Raw genomic sequence first — 24,049 nt, 5'->3', positions numbered from 1 at the left:
GCGAGAGCACTGGCGAGACGCACACAGGGAAGCACAGGGACAAGCCCCCGCGCTTCCTGCCGCGTTGTTATGACTCGCGGGCCGCCGCTCCTCTGTGGCCGGGCCCACCTAGAAAGATAAAAGTTGCACTGTAAATTCCAGCGCTTCCAAGAGCAGCATCTCAGGTGTCGGTTACCTTGGATCTGTCTGAATCTGATACGGCCAGACCTTTTGAAGTCAGCGGCGTACCCCCACAAAACAACGCGGCGGTGCGAGCGTGGGGTCGCGATGAGGGTTGGTGGGGGGGGGGGGGCGGGCAGGTGGGTGAGAAGATCACTCACCTCTCAACTTTGCTCAGCGCCGATGCATGACACAAATCTCAGGTTTCTCGTGCGGAAATTCTCGTCGGATTAGGACTACTACTATTATCACCGTATTGTTATTTCAGTGTCATTGCTGCAACACAACAACAAGATGTGGAAATACAGTGACTAGTGTTTTGTTTCTCAATTTTTATTTCACCCTTGCAATATAGATACATTACATCATTTAGCAGACACTTTTCTCCAAAGCGACTTCCAATGAACCCTATGTAGTGTTATCAGCCCACACACCTTATCCACCGTGGTGACTTACACTGCTAGATACACTACTTACACTGGGTCACTCATCCATACATCAGTGCAACACACTCTCTCTGTCACTCACACACTGTGGGGGAACCTGAACAGTCTTTGGAGTGTGGGAGGAAACCAGAGCACACAGCGGTATCCCACACAGGCTGAATGGGGATCAAACCCACACCTTCTCGCACCACCCAGGCGCTGTGAGACAGCAGCGCTACTAACTGTGCTGACCCAGAGACACCTTACACCAGATGTCTGTGAGTTTTTCTATGCCGTGAACCCCTTTAAAAGTCTTGAGCATTTTATAGAAAATTTCTCTTAAAAATTTGAAGAAAAATATTGCACTTCCAGTAAAATTGATCACTTTCACCTAGGATTATGTCACAGACAGTAACAGCGCAGCAACATTTTTATTTTATTTTTTTTAACTTTTATTTATTCAGACAGCTTCCAGGACCCCTGCAATCCATGTAGCCCAGGATGAGACCACCTACATTAAGACAAATATAACATCTTCAGTTAAAAGACAAAAAAATATAAAAAGTAGAACTCTGAGCAGAAATACTGCTGCATAGCAAATGTCTAAAATATGTCAAAGCATAGCTAAGGTTTCATAATATGCCTTACGTACATTAGTTATTCATTTCAGTGACACTTCTTGCCAAAGTAGCATACAGTGTTATGGTTATATACAAATTTACTTACCATTATTTACCCATCTTGAGAGCAGTGGAAGGTTATTTTTCATAATTTCAATTTTTTTTTCCACTGGACCAATTCAGGGTACCTCAGTTAAGGGTTCTATACCAGGATGTGGGATTTAAACCCGAGTTCTTTGATTACAAGGCAAAAGCTTTAACCACGACGCCACCTGCTGTCACATTCTTACTTTGCTGATACCAGAAATGGAGACAAATAATTTGGGGACACATTTAAGGGGGTTGTCTGAAGGATTGAAAAAGATAATCATAAGGCCTCAGGAGGCCACCTGATGACCAGCTGGACACTTTTCTCTATTATAAACGAGGATGAAAACACCCACTACCAGCAATCAACACGGATGGCATTGCTGAATTTAAACTTTCCATTACGAGGGGACACATTCGTGCGCCATTATTGAGTCATAAATGACCATAACCATGAAAAACAACATAAATACGTAACTGCATATATACTGGACTTCACTGGAGGTCTACAAGACAGGTTTATCAGTTTCCGCTGGAAAGCATGCACAAAAAAAAAAAAAAAAAAAGTAAACTTGGCACCCCTTCCTTTGGCGCTCTATGACATGTGCATCCACGGAAACGAATCTGATGGAGGAAGCGATAGGGCTGTGCCTTATTCATGTCTGTTTTTGGCAGCGCTCTGAGCGATGGTGCCAAAGATCAGAATGCCACTTTGTCGAGCAAAATGGGGGGTCTATTCGGCAGGCCTTAACCCCGCCTCCACGTCTGCCCGCCCCCTTATCCTGTCCGTTTCTGTAAACTTTATCAACAGAGAACTTTATCAACCGATTAGGGGGTGAGGTTCTTGAAAGAGGAAAGAGTGACGGGGGGGGGCATGAAGAGAGAGAAGCGAGGCAACGTGTGTGTGCGTGCATGCATGTGTGTGTGTATGTGTGTATGGGACGAAAGACAGCAGCTGGCCCTCACTGAAAGACCTTATCCCCTTCTTAAATTGCGAGCGATGTGTGGGTGAGATAACAGCTGACATGTGGAACAGCAGACAGCTCATCTAGGTGGTATACGTCAAGGCAGAGCAACTCTTTTTAAAGGATGGGTGCGAGGGAAAGGCAGGGGCGTGGGTGTGGATGTGGATGTGGGTGTGGGTCGGGGGGGGGGGGGGTCACAATGGAGCCAACACATGATCCTCTGTGCCATCAACTTGGGTGGCCGGCGGACGGGCGGCTATTGTGGCGAGAATTCAATAGAGCTGATTAGTAAGTGTTCGCGCTTGAAAAAAAATATGTGCCTTTTTTGGCGCCACGAACAAATGGCAACGCGTTACATTGTCTCTCACTTACAGGGGACCTGCTGGAATGAACATATGCAGAAACAAAAAAAGGTCGCCTCGGCACATATGAACAGTTGCCGATGAACAACACTTGTCGCATTTTTAAAATGACCAAACTGGAGGGAATTGTAACCTTATACATGATGCTGCCAGACTTCTCCAAATGGACCCTGGATTATATGCCACATTAAAATAATGGCTGTATGTATAAAACAATCGGGTAGTAGTGTAGAAAATAATAGCTGTATGTCCCATTAAAGTAATTATTGTCTCACTGGAGCATAGGACTGACAACCAAATCTTGTATGAGAAAATAATAGAGTACATTTAAAGTACATTAAGGTAACATCACTGCAAAAAAACCACCTTCCTCTCATAGTTCGGATACCGTGTGAATCAGACTGTATGTTTTAGGAAAGCAGGGGAGAAGGGCCTTGTCGACCGTAATTACCTTTATGTAATGTGGTTCATTCAAGTCTCTCCAGGAAAAACAAGAAAGGAAATACAGTGAAAATAACGATGAAAACGGGAGGGAGGCATCTGCCACCGACCGTTTCCCTTCCCCAGTCCCGAATACAATTTAATCATTAACACATTTATCTGGACGGCAAACCAGATGCAGAGCGGAGAGTTTGGACGTGTCGCATCTGCAAGGCGACCGGCATCTTTTGAGGACATCATAGGCAGAGCTCGAAAATGCTGGTTCTCGCACCCAGAGGACTGAAGCACCGGTTCCACCCTGCAGTGACTTCTGGCCACAGTGCAATTAAAATTCGGTCCAATAATCTTGTTGACTCGCTTTAAAAAAATTCTCAAAGTAGAAAAATCCCCCGATACCATAGTAGGAAGTTTAACAGTTAAGTAGAGGGATCTCTAACCTGAAGGTTTGGGGTTTGAAGCCCACTCTTGCTGCACTAGCCTTGAATAAGGTACTTACACTGAACCGACAGAATAAGAATACCCTGCTGCATAAAGGACTCAAATACTTTAAATTGCCTTGGACCAAGTGATTTTAAACCAAGTTAAGAATGAGTAAACAGTAGAGAACAGAAGAGAACAGTAGAGAACATTGTCATGAAACTGTAAGTTGCTTTGGAGAAAAGCGTCAGCTAAATTAATACATGTAAATGAAACAAATGCGATTAAGCTGACTATTCTGATACTTGCTGAGTAGCGCAAAATATTGTTCGGTATCTTTGTCTAACTTTTCTGCTCTCAACCAAGTTGCTAAACAACCTATTAAAGGTGGAAATTACCTGTAGCGGCTCTTGTCCTCAGTTGACTATGGCTTTGCTCAAAAGACACTAGAGGTGTCAGGCCAAGGCTTGTGATAAAGAATTTATTTCGAGTTAAGTGGATCCAGGGCACTTATGAGGCGTGCAATCACATACCAAAATGAGTGATAATTAATTCAGTATCAAAGCAGGCTTCTGGATGAAAAGTATAATGAAGTATTATGAATAGTCTCCCCAGGTGCCACACTAATTTAAATAAATTAAGATTATTCTTGTTGCAATTATGAGTAAAGGTACACATAACGTGTCCAACAGCACGTAGTACTGTACTTATTGCATTCATGTGAAGACATACAAAATAAGCATTGTTCCCCATTCAATCATTCTACTGTAATTATCGAAACCTTTTTACGCCCCACGATAAAAGTATCCCATCTTTTTTGTAAGTCCAGATGTAAATATGTTCTTCTGCAGCATCTTGTATACATAATACTGGCAAAACCTTACGAATACAATTTTACATGTCAAGACTTCCCTGGTAATGAGAGCTGTTCAGACATTATTAATTACAAGCTACACATTTTTGTAAAAAAAATATCTATGCCGAACCTCTAGAAAAAGGGGTGCTTTCTCACCACGCTAATCACATACACACACATTTTCAGAACCGCTTGTCCCATACGGGGTCACGGGGAACCGGAGCCTACCCGGTAACACAGGGCGTAAGGTGGGAGGGGGAAGGGGACACACCCAGGACGGGACGCCAGTCCGCCGCAAGGCACGCCAAGCGGGATTCGAACCCCAGACCCACCGGAGAGCAGGACTGTGGTCCAACCCACTGCGCCACCGCACCCCCCCACGCTAATAATTCAGTATATAATCTGTCCTAACTGAAAACGATGCTTTCGAAAGTTCATATTTCACGGCTGTTACTGCAGGTGGCTTCCTTGTTTTGAATAATCAACTTCGTATTTAGAGAACAACATTTCCTGGGGGGGGCTGCTCAGAAAGTTTATTTAGTCGTCCGCTGAGCTAAACGTATATTACAGGACTGCACATGGTAATGCTTTGTGACACGTAAGACATTGTATATATCGCTATATATCCATGCAGACAGTTACATAGAGCAGCGAGTCGTTTTAATCAATGCTCCGACCTTGCTCCATCGCGGGGACTGGAAGTCAATATTTATAAAATACACTTCAAACTAACAAATGTGTTCAGAATTTATAAGCTCATTCTGAGCTAGAGGAACAATATGGATTTTTCAGGCAGGCTGGGCGCAGTGTAAACATGTTTTAAATAAACAGGAACCAACTTAATGCCCTTTTAATTGATTCATTCTGGCCTGCGATGTTTACAGAAGGGTCTAAATATGAGCTCGTAATGCAAACCCAGTGTTTAGAAGCGGTTTGTTTGGTTAAAACAATAACAGTTTGAATGCCAGCCACATCGGGGGCGCATCGTACGGGGCTCCGTACGGGGACGCGGATCCCGCCGGCTGCCCTCCGCAAATTACATACCGCACCTTTTTTGCGCGAAACAGGCCCCGTTTGGAAGTCGCCGCGGAGCACGCTCGTAAGGTGCGGCGCATTGTGCAGAAACGTGGAAGGAAAAAGCACGGCACGCTATAATTAAACGCATGCGACTGGCAGTAAACGGTAATGAAGGCCTGCTGAAGACTGGCAGGCCCATCTCATGTGGCGAGCAGGACATCGTGAATGGCGCTGAAAGCGGCACCATATGCTCTCCTGCATCCTCCTGCTTTTTGCTCCGTCCAAAAATAGAGAGGGGAACACCCTCGAGGGCTCGGCCGACGGATCGTGTGTAAACGCCTCTTATCGAGAAGCAATCAAGAGGGTATTAGGTATTTAATCTCACAACCGCTCGCATTCGGGCGGCTCCGAGTCCGATCTCTGCCTCGCGCTTTCAGCCTCTTTCCCTCGCTCGTACGTGCAAGAAGAGCTTCTGCTCGCTAGGTGGAGCCGTGGAGGCCGTAGGAGGCCGAGCGCCGGCAGTCGGAGGGAGGAAGGTTCCCCACGGCCAGGAACCACATGTAGAAACGAATGACATCCTGCTCAGCCGAAACCTCCGGAGGCATTCTCTGCTCAGACGGGAACGCGGCAGCGGCAGCTAATTTTACATTCCGCACCATCCTTTACTGGAGCACAGATTACGCATTATTATTACTGATATACATAGATGCACTGACACATACACGTGATTTTATGCATATGCAAATGAGGGGTTTACCAGCAGCATTAGGTGCAAATCGACGGTGGTGATGGTGACACGCTTAATATATTATATTACATTACTTTATATATAACAAGGTGGTAGGTGCTGTTTTACCAGCATATACTACATTGTGCTTCCACTGGAAAGGTAACCAAAGGAGACACAAGTGTGTGCACACACAGTTTCTCTGTCGCTCACACACACAGCCATTCTGTCCACTTTAATTTTTAATTGTCAACAAACTTGATCGGAAAGTCTAATTGCTTCTAACTGTTCGCACACTCACTCGCTCGCTCGCTCGAACCCCCTGCTCCGCGACCTCACACAGGCGCGGAGATGTTAACAATTATATGGCAGCGTGAAGGGTCTGACCCGGCAGAGGCAGGGCCGGGGGACCCAAATGAATCGACTTTCATCGCTTCAATCTATCAGGGCCGACCGGGCCTCTCCCCGGGAACAAGTCCATGTTTCGGGCCATGGTGCTGACTAGTGACAGAGCCCAGCGGTACGGTACTATGGTGTGCTACACGTGTGGGAGCAGAATCAAGATGTGCAATTCTCCACGAACATTACAGAAGTCAGATCGGACCGAGATCTTCTTAAGCATGACAGCTATCGTTGAAACATCTAAAATATGCTGAATTTATGACGTGTGTGTGTGTGTGTGTATGTGTGTGTGTGGGGGGGGGGGTATAAACTACAGAGTGACAATGTGGATATTAAATGAAAACTTCTTTCACTTATGTTAAACAAACAGCCTGACCATGGTGTGAAAAATGCAGGTTCAAATATTCTCTTTTTATACCGACCACAAGCAGTCTGAATGAAGTTCGCAATCAGTTTTGCGACAAACGGGGGTCTTGCGGAACGTTTTCTAAAATGGAAAACCGGTCAGCGAAATACTTCTCATTTCCATTTAACGAACAAAAGGACATGCGCACATTTTTATTACAGATCATTTTAAATTGCGCAACATCACTAATCACCGTCGATGTAACTACGCATCATAATTAATCCGATCACCTTCCGAAAGAATTTAAACACGCATAAAGATTAGCGCTCAGCAGAAGGTGGTGTGTGCGCTAAGAGAAAAGATGGATTTCTGCCTATTTTTAAAATGATCTTCCCCCAAGCACACTTTCCGAACCTCAAATTGTTCAGGTGCAGAAAGGCAATAATCCCAAATTCAGTCGCAAGTTGTCAGCGAATATCACAATAACCAACTGTATGTAGTTGTATTATAACGTAACGTGTACAATACAGGGCTACCGGACAGGACAGCACCTGGTCACGAGAGGACGTCCTCCAAGAAACCTGGCGGGAAAAAAGTGCACGCGCTGCAAGACCACGCGCAGTTTGGGGAGCCGCTCCGCCGGGACGGGGCCGTGGTTACAGAAAGGGCACCACATGCTAGACCCTGGGCCCTTCTGGGATGTGGGTTCAATTAAATGTCATTATAAGAGAAAAACAACAGTGTGGTATTTACTGGAAAAGCATGAAAGGAGGATCGTGTTGTACAGAGAGAAAAAAAATCTGTGAAATAATTACAGACAAGGGCAAGGAGGAAAATTATTGGAGGGGATACGATAATTGCCCCCAAGAATCCTTGACCCTGAAGAAGTGAAGGACTGAAATGTACCTCATGCCGGAGCCCTGCGCCGGGGCCGGGCAGGTCGGCAGCCAGCAACGGAGTGAGGACACTAAATTGTGTCAGTACGGACCGTCGTCCTCAGGGTGAACAGGACCGCCGAGTAAGAGCGGTAACACACGCGGAGCTCCGGTGGGACGAATCCCGTCCCCGTGCGACCGAAACAAAACGAACGCAAACCGTGTATGAATGTTTGCTCAGCGTTTCGAAACCTCTGAGGCGACGGGTCTCGGTTTGCATGGCTGTGCCTGCTCTCCCCCAGCTAGCCGCCGCGGTCGCGCTTGTGTTGACTTGCCACCCTGGGAACGTGCGCTGCTGCGGGAGCCCAGGAAAAAAAACAGCAGGCAGCTGTGAAAATTCAGGCTCCTGCTCTCAAAGAGCTGGAACGGGAAACGCGGGGCGGCAAGGGCCAGGCGTGCCGCGCAGCTCCGGGGCGCCTTCTACTCCTGCTCGTACACCGAGGGAAAACACGCGGCCTGGAGCTCCTCTGCTGAACGAGCACTGAATCGGACATAAAACACACTGCCAGGGAAATTTATCCCACAATTACTATTCATGCACATGGCGGGGGCACCTGTCTTCACCCACCTCGAATTGGCGTTAGTGTCACGTTTCAGGGAAAATGTAAAAATGGAGTAATTCACACACTCACTCACTCACTCACTCACTTACTTCCATTAACCCCTTATCTTTGTCAGGGTCGTGGTGGTCCAGAGCCTATCCTGGAATCACTGGGCACAAGGCTAAGAGGAGTACACCCTGGACAGGATGCCAGTCCATCACAGGATATTGAGTAATTTGACATCTGAAGTGCAAAACACAGAAAAAAACTGTATATATTTCTACTTACATATATACACACATTGCATATATACATATTTCTATATACTGCACATATATATAAAATGTGTCACACAGTAGGCTACCTGTGGTTCTGTGGTTTGCTCTCTTGTGGGATAAGCTGTTCGTATCAATACAGGCAGAGCGGAGGTTAGAGCTGCGGCCTTTGAACTTGAACTCCTGAAACGATGCGGAGAAATCAGTAAATGATGGTACGCAAACCTGCAATAGGTGTAAGTGCTGTGCAGTTACACTGCCCTCTAGCGGCGGAATCCAACCCGAACAACCGCAAAAGCGAAGAAATTCGCTGCAGCTCTTTCCCGCGCAAATTAAGTTATTTCGGACACAAAGAAGATATTTAAGACGACCCTGAAGCCTGTTTCACAGACAAAGGCTACAGAGCACATAGGAGAGAAACTTCGCATTTTCTCGTCATCGTAATTATGACGTATCACAGCTGGGAACAAGACTGCGCTTGTGGGGCAGTTATTAAATACTGTATTTCAGACCACTTGCCGCTCTTTCACAGAGCTCATCGAAAACATGTGACGCATAATTTGGCGTGGAGGGCGGGATTTGTAGCGCTCGAACCCGTGACACTCTTCGGGCTTTGGTGCTGCGGTCCGGGGCGCTCATGATGGAAAGAGAAGCAGGTTGGTTAGCATCTGTGTTGGGGGCGGGGTTGCTGACAGAAGACTTGAGAAGTGGGGAAAGAAGAAAGAAAAAAGAAAGAAAAAAAGAAAGAAGAGCGGCTCTCGCGCCACTCTCCCAATCAGCTCGCTGGGTGGCTTGTCCGTTTATTTAGTCTACGGGAGGTGATGGGAGCTGAACCGCGGCCGCTGCCAATTTTCTGTACGCTGAGAAAATATTCACGCGGACAGCTGGAACCCTGGGAGCAGAGTAAAACAAGAGTAAAACAGCGCCGTGGCCAACAGATACAGAGACAACACCGACGACGCGCGTGAAACGCGGAGTGCGCTCCTCCTTCCCTCTAGTTTTCCCGCGTGCGAATCCACGAGATATAAAGGGTTCGGAGGAGAACGGGAATGGAGAGTGTGTTTGTGTCGGTCACTACTGAAACCTGAGGCTCAGCATCTCCTGTCCGCATTATTTCCTCACCTTTTTGGGGAAAACGTGGTAAAAACTGCGCTCCAGGGGACCATCCAAGTCAGGGTTCTTCACCTGGGGTCGGTCAGCTTGAAAATGGGAGAAACCATCTTCATCAAGCTGTAATTGAAATGCAGCATTTCCTTCAAATGTGAATATTTTCGATGGCTTAAGTTTAATTCAATACCACTGCAATCCCATGTATTCTATTTTTATGCATTTAAAAATTAATTATGAGAAGGGCTCCATGCTATAAAAACGGTTAAGAAACCCTGATCTAAATTAAATTATAGGATGACATGTACACTGTGCTAAGCAAAGGGACCCTGTCGAAGCCGCTCGAAGTCAGGAAAACAAATTATTCTGCATTTGAAGTTCCCTCCCTTCCTCCTTGTAAACAGATATAAAATAATGAAGCCCCGAAAATGCGACTTTTTATTGACTTCTGTTCTTGCAGTTGCTTAAGTTTCCACAAACACTTAATGGGGGAAAGGGAATAAAAGACACATTTCAAACGCTACAAGTGGCAAGAGTCGAACTTTCAAAGTACATCACGTTGTTTTAAATTCACGCAGAAATTAAATGCAGGTTTTTATTCTAATGCTGCGGTAAGTCTTGACAGGGGGGCGAAGATTTAGTGAAACCATGTTCAGAAAGTGTGACCCACACGACGCATTCTGTTAAAGCACTTACATCCCAGGGTATATCAAAGTGTCCGCAACAATGTTTAATAACTTTTTTCAAACAAATATTACAGATACTTTTTGACTCTACCGTGTTTTGTACTGCCCTGAAATGTTATCTTGTGTTACGCTCTTTCGAAGCTTAAATTGACACATTTGATTTCTCCATTGACAGTGTGGGATTTTCTGGCAATACTCTGGATTTACCGCGACTCCATCCAGGAGCCCATATTCCCTCATAGCGAGTTTAACTCGAGTAAAACTCAGTGGAAGCGCACACACTTGTTCAAATGAGCAGTAAATGGGCTCTTAAAGATTTCCGAGCAATAATGAGAGCACACAAAGTTTAGCGAAAGACGTCTCTATTTTTCGGGAAGGACGCATTTTGGCGGGAAATCTTTCTTCAGTTTAGGGAGTATTCCCCGCCAAAAAGCGTCCGTCCCGATAAATAAAGACGTTATGCTGTAAACTTTAACTGTGCTCTCCCATCATTTCTCAGAATGTTACGTACAACGGACGAGTCTCGATGGGAAATTCTGTAGGATTTCGAGCAATGGTGGGAAATGACACGAACAAAGCTCTACATTCAACGTAAGCGTTTTGGCGGGAAAACTCTCTTTAGCGTCTCCTGCCCCGTAAAAACGTCCTTCGGTAACACTGAAGTGTGCTCTGCCATCATTGCTCAATATTCTGTATACAACGGGGTTGTGAGCACTCGAGGCCTTTACTCCTCATCGCACTAGAAGTTTCCGATATAATTCTACGCGTCTTAGGGACAAGCAGCAGCCAGATGCGACTCCAGGTAGTTATTGACACGGTGGCGGGAAGAAGCGGAGAAGAGGGGTTGTTGGCAAGGGAGGGTAGCTGTGGGCTCCACTCTGAGAATCGGCGGCGGCTGGCAGGGGGGAGGGGTGCTGCTCCGCTCAAGGGCATACCACCCACTGTGACTGGGGCCTGGGCTGCTCTCATAGGAAACCGTTGTGCTGCGAGGCCTCACACCGAGATATAGGGGCCACCCAGTTGCTGGCGGAATCTGTTTATTTTTATCCTTTGGTGGGGGGTGAAGAGAACAGCGTGTGCGAGCTGTTTATTAGGGCTTTGATTCGTCATGTGTCAGCTCCTTCACGCGCAGCCTACGTGTATACAGCGGTTGGCCCCGTGTTTAGGAGAGCGTTTGGGCGCAGGCAGCTCCGCAGGGCATAAGACCCCACACAGAAGGCAAAGTTGGTGGGTGGGTGGGCAAGCGAGCGAGCAGGTTTCATGCGCGCAGACGCACATGCAGTCCCAGCTGTCCGTGCTGACGTCACGTTACGACAGAACTCTCGAATGAGTGCAAAAACAGATGGAGACTTACAAGTCTGACCTTATTTAAATAAAGACTCCCACAGCATTTAACGGTTAAAACATTTAATCAGTTTGGTTCGACAAATTACTGCAAAAAAGCCAATGTAGTACATTTTATATTTACAAAAACTTTATTACTTTATTATAACATTTACAAAGGTCTGCTATATTCTGTGCTTTCAGTTTTGCTATGTAGTGACTGGCTAGAATGTCTTTTAGTACATTTAGATATGCAGATATGTACAATGGAAAAAAAAATCAGAAATGTTTATAATGAAATACAAAGGGGACAAATGTCACATTTATCAAACTGAAACCAGACAAGTACTTTGTCTCAGGTGCTTTTCTTTCTTAATGAGATCTTTGCCAACTTCTCTTGCTCTATAGCAGTCTGCAATGGCAAGACGAAGTCTAAAATTGGGGAGAAATACCAATGTTTTACTGTTCTCCAACAAGTTCAATACATTTAACAATGGACAAGTCCTGCGCAAGAACTGCAATAGATTTTTTCCTTTAGCTTCCCTTCCTATCGAAAAGGGATCAGGCTGAGTGCAACAAATTAAATCACGAAGTAATGATACTCTAACAGGTATTAAGTATTTTTTGTTTGATATAAGATGGGAGTCCAACATTAGAAGTCAGACTGCAGTTTGATCACTTTTCATCTTGTACAGTTACTTGACTCTCCAACATTTTTACAGGGCATTTTCAGACCTGTACACTTTTGTGAATCTTTCGGATTTTTGTGAATCTTTCACCTAGACATTTAGGCACACAAAGCAGTGAAAATTGAGATTAGTCATTTACCTTGAAGTCTTTTTAAGTAATCCTTAATCTCAGGTACACCAGCTGCTGCGTTGTACGATGGTCTCTCCATCATTCTAATGATTTCACTGCTTTGCTAAAATGTGGGGAAGGGAAAAGGTTTAAAATACATCTAGAACCTTTTCATCAACAGGGGAAAAATAAAACCTTGCAGACCTAATACAAACCTCAAAACTGAAGTTGCTAATGGGTTAGGGATGTATATGGGCTTTGACATTCACAGTGCAGGTATTGCCGATACGTCACTGCATTACTCTTGTAACTATATGACAATTTGATCATTAAATATCTGTAGCAGGTTTACTCACTTTGTGGCTGTCCTATACTAGTTGTCATATGTATATGAAACAGGGCAGCTGGTAGCATAGTGGTTAGAGTTGGCACCTTTGGACCAAAAGGTTGCAGGTTCAAATTCCACCTTCAATTGTAGAACCTTTGAGCAAGGTAGTGACCCTAAAATTTGTACTGGAACAATTACCCAGCTGTACAAATGTAGGGACTGGCTAGAATGTCTGAACATTGTAAGCTGCTTCAGAGAAAAGTGTCAGCTAAATTAATATATAAGTGTATGATAAAAACTGACGTTCAGAAAGAATTACAGGTGAAGTGAAGCAGGCAGTTCACAGCCTTGGGGCTTGTACCTGTAGATATTTGCACAACTGCTCCCCCACTTTGGAGACCTGAGACTCTGCTTCAAACACATCATCCACAGGGGTGGAGTCCTGAAACAGTACAGGACACTCACATAATCTGAGCAAACTGATTACTAAAAGTCACTATTGAATCATTTATTCTGAGACAGGGTCATGGTGATCCAGAGCCTTTCCCAGAAGCACAGGGTAGGCACTGTACACAGATGGCAATTTAGAGTCACCAGTTCACCTGAAAATCTTTGGACCATGGGAGAAAACCAGAGCACCTGGAAACTCAAGCAAACATCCAATTGTCCTGATGAGGCACCCACTGTGCCATTAATATCAACAAACCTCAAGATTAACTGTACACGCATTGTTTCATACCAACATCCCCACCTAGAGGGTAAAGGAAGTACTGAAGCAATAAGTGCAAAAAATTGCCATAGTATATGTCAAGAAGTATTATACCTACAAAATTGCACATGTACAAAACAAATGTAAAGAAACATTCAGAACTGTCTGTTCAAGTTAACATGGAAACAATGTTTCTTTAAGAAATTTAATATGTTACAGTGGAGAATTGATGTAACGCAGTCATTGTATGGACATTCCTTTAGATAAGAGTAATGTAAATGAAAGCTTTTGCCTTGACTCGAGTTAGCTTTGCTGAAGTCTGCTGTAGTTTAAACCTGACAAAATAGTCAATAATGGCAGTCACACCATTACTTTTTACAACTGTACATTAGTGTACTAATATAGCTTAGCTCTGAATGACTGCAAGCATCTAAAAACCCCATTATACATAATGCTCCTCAAACACCAATTAAGCGTATGCACATAACTGTACTCCTAAAATGCAGGAAAACTCCGAAATTACCTCTGCTGAGAGGTCAGAATCCTCCACCTCGATCTCCATCTCCATCTTTTTGTCAGAGTTGGTGGCAGCAACACTGGATACGCCGTTGAGTTCTTTTACTCTAAGAGCAAGACATCTCTCCAGGTTTCAGTGAACTGATGTATACAGTGAGGCATTTCAGAATTAACTGGACAAATTCCAGTGGAAAGACAAATTGTAAAGTTTTGCATTCCATTCTCTTCAGTAATGCCAAAAAGAGTAAGAACTATTAACTTTGCAACAGCATCAGTCCAATTCCCACAGGATCCATTCTGTACTTTATATGGGAGGATGATGGGCAAGTATAAAAACGCTTCCAACATTGAACCCCTTGCTGACATCTGTGGTGAATTCTTCTACTTGGCTTCAAATGTGAAGTTTCAGCCAAGTATACAACTGAAACAGCTATAATACAGAATTTATTTGCATAGTACAGTACACGAGCAAACAGGAAAACCATAATTCAAGTTTATTTAATATTAAAAAATTCAATCCATTTTAACTGTTGTAACCATTTCCTTACCTTAATTAAAAAGCAAGTGGTAGGTAAACTAGGTTTGCTTGAGACTCATGTCTGCAGCTATGTCTCCTCTTAATGTATTGCATAACTTGTACTTTTGCTGAGATGTATGTCGCTTTGGACAAAAATGTCTGCTAAATGAATAAATGTTTAAAAAAAAAAAAAAAAAAAAAAAAAAAACTCACTGTAGTTACTCTGAATTGCCAAACATTATCATGGTCAACATTTTAATACTTTCTTCATTGTAAAGAACCCGATGAGTAAACACACACTTTCTGAACCGCTTGTCCCCCGGAGCCTAACCCAGCAACTCAGGGCGTAAGGCTAGAGGGGGAGGGGACACACCCAGGACGGGATGCCAGTCCGTCACAAGGCACCCCAAGCAGGACTTGAACCCCAGAGCCACCGGAGAGCAGGACCCGGTCCAACCCACTGCGCCCCCCTCAATGAGTAAATAGAAAGGTGTAAAAGATACCTGTCAGCATATCGAAGAGTGTTTAGTGTGTAGTCACAGGATCCCATCCCAGGAGAGATCATGGCAATCTTGCAAAGGAAAACACAACATGCGTTAGTAATGGATTCACTTGGCAATCTGGTCATACCAGTGCTGTCAAAGCCCATAGGCTGAAGCTTGAGCAAATGTGTGTCCTTAGTTCTCTTTTTTTTTTTTTTGTACAAATGGAGAACAAAGGGCTGCGCTTACCCCGAAGAACTCACCATGCACGTCTTTGAGTTCTCACCAATGAAGGAGTCCCTCAGCACCTGTGTCAGCTTGCTCATCCTGAACGGGATGTGTTCGCTGTTCTGGCCCAGGGAGCGGATACATTCCTGGGAGGGGTGCAAGATATGCAACGCGATAGTGGTTTTTACAGGGACAAGAACTTATGATTTAAAATGTAAACCATTTAAAACAGGTCATCTAGCACTGACAGGGGCACAAAACTGCAATCGATGTTCATATTTAGAAATCAGTCAAGTTCAAACCTTTTATAGGATTTTGTTCCATTAACAAAATGCCCTGTTACTCAGATGTGATGTTTTGGCTCTGCTGGCCTTGTCTTCAGGATAAGAAAACTGTCAGTGCCACTATCAGTGGCTTCCAGATTGGGTGTGCAAGTTGAACAGCAAGGAATAAATAGGTGAAGTTTTCAGTTGCATACATCTGATGATACAGAACTACTGATATCTTTACACATCAAAACAAGATGAACCAAATAAAGTGCTTCAGTCTGTTCTACTGCCATGTCATTTAACATCTACAGGTTGCATATTTCTACCGAAAACAGTCACATAGCACAAGAACTTTGCCTCAGTAAATAATGCCCTCCAGAAAAGGGTTCACAGAAGGTCCCCTCAATACCAAGTGACAAAATCGATTACTGGGGAATGTTGGGAATTCAAGTCACATTATATTATTTACTGCTTGGACACATCAAGTTTGAATTTGCTTCTTGGGAATTTACAGGTGCTCATGGTTGGGAGCATTTACCTTCAGGGCCAGCAGACTGCAGTTGATCTCTCCCGTCTCCACCAATGTCTGCCGGTCGTTGCTGCTGACGTCAGGGCCACGTTCGTTGCCTGCCAGGTCCACCAGTGAGAACTTCCCATGCAGCTTGTTGCCCCGACGCAGGATAATCTGAAGCACCGCATGGGAGCGAGACGAGTTGGCATTTGCAAAAGTCTGCCCAGACGTCCTATCGAGGTAGATGGAGAGATCATTTGTCAAACTCTCAGAAACCAAATCTAGACCAGCAAGTTCAGAAATACACCGCAGCTTATTTTTATATGCAAGCGTTTGCTACAAACAGTTGAGGGAAAAACTTTTATCACAAAGTCCTCCTCAAACATACTTTTACAGACAGGATGTTACATTACAGCATCTCTTAAGGGCAGGGGTGAGATATCACTTTTAGACTGTCTTACACCAATTTAACATACTTTTAGTAATTGAAGTTCACAACTTTCACATCCCATTGTAAGTTCAGGAAAAATACTGAATTAATGCTTTACCTTTTTAGCAGTAAATACATTAATGTAAGCTTACATTTATTGAAGTGTATTGCTTTTGTACGTTAGCTGAAACATTAAGCAGTTGTTCAAAACAGCTAACAGTTTAAACCTTTCCCACTTTATAAACTAGATAAACAGGTTTTGTGATGGCAAATGGAGTCTAACAATTTAAAACTAATCCAGCAGTGGTACTGCTGGGCATTGTTTATTTGGGTCATATAAACAATATACCTGCAGGCACTGCCCACATCGATCATCTTGATGACATCTTCAACACCAGAGACGTAAACTTCCTGCAGACCCACGACCTGGACCTGCTGTTTGCCATCCTCTAGCACACGCAGTTTGGCCTTCTTGTTGAGCAAGTCAAAAACCTGAAATTAAGTTAAACAAAATGGAAATGAAAACTCTGGAAAAGAAGCATTGAACAAATGTACATGGAACTGCTAACCTTGAATCGTCAGCAAATTAAGATGCCCAAAAACATCTTTCACAAAGATGAAATCATACTCAGTATTCTAATGATGTTTTTCATTTGGGTCATGCTTTCCTTAAAACTGACTTCCAACGTTTAGTTAGTCCAAGTTACTAATTTACCCACTAAGGGTATGTACCTTATTCAAGGGTATGACAGTGGAAGCAAAACTGGAACCCAGGTCCTTTAAGTGCAAGGCAATTGCCCTAACTACTATGCCACCCACTGGTCCAGATTATTCATTAAGGATGAAAGATATAGCTATACTGCAAAACATACATTGAGCAGAAATCAATCACAATGAGAAACATTTTAGTGCTGCATCTTCCCCACTGCTGACACAGTTTCGATCTTTCAGTAGCTATAAGTACCAAGACCCACTAGCACACAGAACACGCGTTTACCTTGCCATTGTAGATCTCAAAGAAGGAAACATAGGGTTCCAGGCCCATACTGGAATACCTTTTCTGTTTCAGAAGGAGAAAGAGATCTTGTGCTAAGATGGGGAAAAAAACAAATCTAAATTATTCATTTGCCAGGATGGTAACAATATACTAGCAAGAACAGGAGTGCATGCTTACCAGCTAATGAATAGATTCCTTTAGAGCTGTTTTGATTTTTCCCTGAGAAATCTCCACCCATAGTCTGCAGGTGGGTCACATCACAATGTGGGGTGGGGGGACAAGCCTCATTATCCAGTAGTTACAGGAAATTTACACTGAACAAACTGCTCTTAACAGAGTTGTACTCACATGTGTTTTTCCACTGCCGGTTTGCCCATAGGCAAAACAAGTTGCCATACCCCCTTCAAAAATGGTCTGAACCAGAGGCTTAGCAGAGAATCTAGCAATAATACACAAATAAGTTTATTTAGATCATATTTATTCCCCATTACTAGGTACTTTGCACTGATTTTTCTTAAATGATCTTTAGCACAAGAGTCATAAGTATGCAAAGTACACCATTCCAAAAAGTTAACGTTTCTTAGCTTCCTTTCAAAAAGAAAAGGCAAAATTAACCTGTAAACAAGTTCGTTGGTTGCAGTTTCATCAAAGGAGTAGTCAAAGTGGAAGACCTGATTTTCCAGGTACTTTGTTAGGTCCACCTTTTGTTTAGGTTCATGCAGGAGCAGGATGCCCTTTCCAGGTATAGACACCACATCGATTTCCTTCCTGGCCACCTCTACAGTGGAGGAGTTTCACAATTAATTTTTCAAGCGCGACAACTCAATCCATTTTACTCATTTCAGTGCTTCTTTTGTACCTTGTTTGTTCAGTGGACGCTTCCGAACACAAACGCAAATCCTGTGCAGTTCAACCTATGGAACAGATGTTTAAAAACAAGACTGAACGGAGCCTTTCATCAGTCTTGCTATGCTTATTTACCTAGTTCTCTCATAAGACCATAATGTAGTTGTCACTTACAGGATCGGATAAAGAAATGGGCACAATTTCTAGATTTTCTCTGTATTCCTCTATCATCTTATAGAACAGCCAGTTTGGACGGTTCATGTCCCCATCCTGAAAGAATAGTCATTTAAAAAAGGTAAACATTTTAGTTTAATGAAAATGGATAAACCTTTAACATTGCTACAATGTATACTGCCAAAAAAAAAAAAAAAAAAGATGGTGGCATTGTGGTTAGGTTGCAGGTTCAAATCCCACCTCCAGCTGTAGTACCTTTGAGGTACTACTAAAGCAGGAGACAAGCAAAGCTTAAACTGGTCACATATTACAATTTCATGCATTCAACCACAATGCTACATGTCTGCTACAAACTTCAATTTGGAGTTTGTATCTCAAATAAAGCCTGCAATTCAACACTCACTTTGTTTCGTTTGGTCCGTGTTTCAGCATTTTTTGCTTGGGTGATTTCACGTTTGTTTTGGATTTTCTCAACTTCCAGGGAAGCCCCTGACTTGCGCCTGGCTGGAAACAGGAGGGGGGGGGGAAAAAAAAAAAAAAAAAAAAAAAAAAAAATTCCAAACCAGGTCTCATGAGAAGACAAGGGTTATTTCATTTAAGAGGTGTGTTTACCTGTACTGACAGCAGAAACACTTCTGGAAGCTGAAGGCTGGATTTCATTCTCCACTCCAATTTCATCCACCTGTGGCAGAAAGGTGGATGGCTTCACCAGGCCATTCTTCCTGCGCTTCTGAGATGGTATACCTGAGAGGTCAGAGGACATTAGCTTCACCACTCCTGTTTGCACATTTGCCAGCAGTGAGATTCAAATATAGCAATCCCTCACTGTAGTAAATGTTAGTCACCTGACTTTTTAAAAAGCACTCCACTTGCAGCAGCCTAGATCCTCACTGAAGGCTTCCATTCAGGCTACATACTCTAGAAACCCTGACTGCAGCACCTTTCACATGTTACATTTAATGAAAAGAGGGGGGGAAGGGAAAAAAAACCCAACTACTGCTAATTTGAGAGCTTGTGGAAGCAATTAACATACTCCAATAGTACCCAGAGGGGTGCGGTGGAGCAGTTGGTTGGTCCTGCTCTTCGGTGGGTTTGGGGTTCGAGTCCCGCTTGGGGTGCCTTGCGACGGACTGGCGTCCCGTCCTGGGTGTGTCCCCTCCCCCTCCGGCCTTACGCCCTGTGTGCCGGGTTAGGCTCCGGTTCCCCGTGCCCCGTATGGGGTGAGTGGCTTGGATGGACATAGTACCCAGAACCAGGACTGAGAACCATGTACAGTCATGCGCTGCTTAACGACCAACTGCATATATGACAGTGGTCCCATAAGATAATGGAATGAAAACTTAGACTAGTGACGTCACAGCACACTGCGTTGTGTTCGTGGTGCTGCTGCTGCTGCAGAACTTACTGTGCTGCCAGTCGTATAAAAGCATAGCACATACAATTATACACATTACATAATATTTGATGATAAACACCTGTTACAGGTTTATGTATTGTACTGCACATTTTGTTAATTTAGCATGTACTCTTTCTACTTATAAAAAGTTGACTGTAAAACAGTATGCTGTGGTACATCAGCAGCAGCGTCATAAATAGTTTACCACGTCTCTTGCATTGAGGCTCAAAGTTTGTATACTCTATGATGTTCGCACGACGACGAAATTGCCCAACAACTTTTCTCAGAATGTATCCCTGATGTTAAGCGACACGTGTCTGTATATAAAATAAAATCAGATCTAAAACCTAAAAGTTTCAAATACTTATAAATTTTGAGAGAGATTTAACTTTACCTACAATAGTTCTCAAGCAGAAGGATCTAAGTTACATGCACTTCTGAGTGCAGAAGCATTTTAGTTAGTGTGAATGCTCCGAGTGATGCACTAAGAGAAACTTAACAGCTATGTGGTAGAGGGCACTGACAGAAGTCATTACAGACCTGAGCCATTTGAGGGGGGAGGCTTGGATTCAAGAGTCAGCTGCTCATCTTCTGTGTTGTAGGACTGAGCAACGGTCAAAGGAAGCAGACATGTTCGACGTACAGCTGACTTCCTACGCACTGTGGAAAGGCACGATTCAGCACTTGAACAGAGAGCTCAATTTTGTGTTGAGATTGTCAAGTGCACCCACCTCCCACACAGTAAAATTAAATTGAGGACAAGGTGAGGTCAAACAGAAAGCAGCCAAAAACTGTTGCCCATTAGCTGTACTGCAAACATCATTCTAAGGAATCAATTTTACATCTGCAACAGCAAAATTTTATTTTGGACATAATGAATGTAGCAACACAGCCCAAATCCACATTACTATTAATATTTTCACAATTTGAAAAGAAGCAGATGAATCTGAAACAATAATTCTAACATGCAGAAGCACAGCATTAAAGTTGCAATAAGTCAGGGAGTGTGGAGGAAAACGTGCCAATATGGAAAACCTGGAAACTGACTGACAGAAGTAGGGTGATGGCTCCCAAGATTTTCCCAGAATGTAAAGGACTGAAAACAATATTGGACATGACAGTGGGTTCGAAGGACTGACAGTTAATGCCAGCTTCCTTTGTTCAACATGCACCGTACCAGAACCAGCCCCTTCAGAAAGTTGAGTTCCAGAAGAAGCTTTAGGGGTGGGGTAGATATATGATCAGGCATTTCTCCAAGAGCTTAACATCACTCCAGAACAAATTTAATAATTGGTCATTTTGAACAGACGATCCAAATACATACATTCAGAGGGAGCAGGAATTTTTGATGAACGAAGCCTGCTCTCAGTTACCTGAAAAGAAAAAGCAATGATGCAGCACTTTTTGAAAAGCAAAGCATGTGACACATGAAACATAACAGACAGATTGAGAAATGCAAATGGAAACAGTATCTTACAGTGGTTCAAGTCCTCATTTTCAACAGTCAGCGTAAAGAACGCCTGCTCACCACATAAGTACTGTTTCCTTTTAAAAGCACTGAAAGCTGGGATTGTCTTATTTGAACGAATACCTACATTGCGTCTTGCGCTGGGCGCTGGCTCATTTTGGCTGGAGGACTTCAGGTATTCAAAGAGCTCTCGATTGAGGTCCCACAACTCACCCAATTCCACCTGTAAAGAGGCACCAGAGCAAAGCAGTCAAGGAATGGAGACATTTCAGCAGCATATATTGCCAGTTCACCTAAGAGAAGCTTAGCAACCATTTCCACTCAAGTAATTTCAACCAGAGCAGAGCTGTTAGAAATGGGACTGGTGCATAAAGATGATGCCAATGATTCAATGTCTAAACTGAAGTGAACAGCAATGTCTGCTGCTGGATAAATCAGCTCCAAACCTTTCTTACATTCATCTAGCTGACGCTTTTCTCCAAAGCAACACAGTTAAGGTTCCAATTTGGGGCTAGTAGGTAATTTTTTCTTTGTTTTTTACCTCCTTCCCTTTGGTAGCCGAGTTCTCGGCCCACTCCACGGACACGGCTGCCTTCAGCGGGTGGATGGCCTTCACAGTTGCGCCGTGGACCCGACCTGAAGACACAGGGGACTTTAGTTACCCCCTTCAGTACGTCACTTTATTCAGGCGAGAGCCCGGCTTGAAAAACAGCTCAGTAAAACGCAGGCCTGAGGCACCACAGAGAAACCAGGCAGGACCACAGAATGTGACAATTTCTGTTAGTCTGCGTCTTCATAAGAACTATTGTTACAGAATTAAAGCTCTCCAAGCCCCTATATATTTATTATATATAAATTTATTCTCCACACACAGCAATATCTTACCGTCACTACGACTGATCTTCACAGAAAGCCCCAAAGGAATCAATTCTGCAATTTTAATGTCCATTTTGCGTGCGGGGGGGAAAAAAAAAATCGCACCAATAAAACAACTACAGTGAGCGAATGTACCGTTTCCACATTCAAACCGTATAAACACTGCTCTTGTACTCCAAAGGATGACAGCTAAACGCAATACAAAAAAAAAACTGCCAAACTTTTTAAAAGTCGCGAGCGGAAGTATAGCAAAGGATGACGGGAGTACAGAAGTACAACATGTCGCAGGGGTGCTAGGGAGGTGTAGTCCATCGACAATCAAGGTCAAAGAGCCCCACATCTTAAAAGCTCAAGAATAATGCTATTTTAATGTATTTTATGACAAGAAAATGTATGTTATCGCCATGGTCTAAACTAGAACTCCTTCCACAAACATGGGGGTGACCCAGGATTGCTAGATCCGTATCTGTTCGAAAACAAATGTATCATAATTCTAAGTTCTGGAAGATTTTCTGATACCATTTTTTGAAACTTCTTATCTTTTTCAGAGTTACTTGAGCACAGCACCCCGGATAAATATTGTAATCTTAACTTCAAAATATTGTAACGTTCCAGTTTTTTATGTATACTGTCTTCATGATCCTGTTAAAACACACACACATTTTCAGAACCGCTTGTCCCTTACAGGGGCACAGGAGCCTACCCGGCAACTCAGGGCGTAAGGCCGGAGGGGGAGGGGACACACCCAGGACAGGACACCAGGCCGTCGCAAGGCACCCCAAGCAGGACTCGAACCCCAGACCCACCGGAGAGCAGGACTGCGGTCCAACCCACTGCGCCACCGTACCCCCGGTCCTGTTAAAACACACACACACACACATTTTCAGAACCGCTTGTCCCTTACGGGGTCATGGGGAACCGGAGCCTACCCGGCAACACAGGGCGTAAGGCCGGAGAGGGAAGGGGACACACCCAGGACGGGACGCCAGTCCGTCACAAGGCACCCCAAGCGGGACTTGAACCCCAGACCCACCGGAGAGTAGGACTGCGGTCCAACCCACTGCGCCACCGCACCCCCGGTCCTGTTAAAACAATAAAATAAAATAATTAAAACTAAAAAAATATATTTTTTCTTTGCACACTCCTTTTCAGCTGTAATTGGCGAGTGATTTATGTGCAATGTGCAACATTTCCCTTGTCACTTTCAGCTTTATCTTTTGCTTCCACTTTGGCCACCATAGCAATGTTACATCCTACAAAAGCTTTAAACACTTTGGAAATAAGTTTAAGCAAGGTGGCCCCACCTTCGTTTTAGTTAAAACTAAAATAAAAGTACAGAAGACTTCTCACTTAACATTCCTTTAGTAAGCAAAATGCCATTCAAGGATTGTTAGGTATTAATAAAGCTGCAGACTTACTGTAACTGTGAAGAAATGGTAAACAAATCTGTGTCATCTGTGTGATCCCTGAAGAAAAAAAACAACACACTCCTTGAATTATGCAACAGCAGAAAGAGAAAAGGTGAGATAAATATGCCGAACAACTTTATATAAAAATAATTTTTTTTGAATAACAGGGTGTGGTGGCACAGCAGATTTGACCGGTGCCTGCTGTGTGGTGGGTTTGGGGTTTGAGTCCTGCTTGGGGTGCCTTATGATGGACTGGCGTTCCATCAAGGGTGTTTCCACCCCTTCTTCAGCCTTGTACCCTGTGTTTCAGGAATAAGCTCTGGCTTGCTGTGACCCTGCTCAGGACAAGCGGTTGTTGATGTTTGTAATATGAATGAATGAGAACTTAACAGCAGATGAAATT

The 24,049-nt window shown here is 43.8% G+C and overlaps 1 protein-coding gene across 1 annotated transcript; it reads right to left on the bottom strand.

Moving 5' to 3' along the window:
• Positions 1–11,764: 11,764 nt before the first annotated feature.
• On the bottom strand, positions 11,765–22,430 carry kif2c (kinesin family member 2C). The gene is made up of 21 exons (XM_018753309.1): positions 22,247–22,430; positions 21,903–21,997; positions 21,489–21,584; positions 21,218–21,266; positions 20,434–20,553; positions 19,110–19,241; positions 18,901–19,001; positions 18,498–18,593; positions 18,337–18,391; positions 18,093–18,255; positions 17,826–17,916; positions 17,655–17,718; positions 17,478–17,569; positions 16,830–16,972; positions 16,078–16,282; positions 15,306–15,416; positions 15,064–15,131; positions 14,051–14,150; positions 13,180–13,260; positions 12,521–12,614; positions 11,765–12,124 (listed from the first exon to the last, which is right to left on the bottom strand). The coding sequence occupies exons 1-21, from the start codon at positions 22,308–22,310 to the stop codon at positions 12,048–12,050; spliced, it is 2,097 nt and encodes a 698-aa protein (XP_018608825.1). The 5' UTR covers positions 22,311–22,430; the 3' UTR covers positions 11,765–12,047.
• Between the last annotated feature and the right edge of the window lie 1,619 nt (positions 22,431–24,049).

Source organism: Scleropages formosus, chromosome 3, assembly GCF_900964775.1.
Source record: "Scleropages formosus chromosome 3, fSclFor1.1, whole genome shotgun sequence".
NCBI classification, from domain to species: Eukaryota; Metazoa; Chordata; class Actinopteri; order Osteoglossiformes; family Osteoglossidae; genus Scleropages; species Scleropages formosus.
The sequence above is the reverse complement of the archived record's forward strand: the minus strand, read 5'-3'. Positions and strand labels throughout refer to the sequence as shown.

Coding starts and splice junctions, on each gene's coding strand:
- kif2c (XM_018753309.1), bottom strand. CDS start 22,310: ATGGACATTAAAATTGCAGAATTGATTCCTTTGGGGCTTTCTGTGAAG. Junction 20,554..21,217: donor AATTCCTGCTCCCTCTGAAT/GTATGTATTTGG, acceptor GCCTTTCCACAG/TGCGTAGGAAGTCAGCTGTA. Junction 17,917..18,092: donor ACCAACGAACTTGTTTACAG/GTTAATTTTGCC, acceptor TATTATTGCTAG/ATTCTCTGCTAAGCCTCTGG.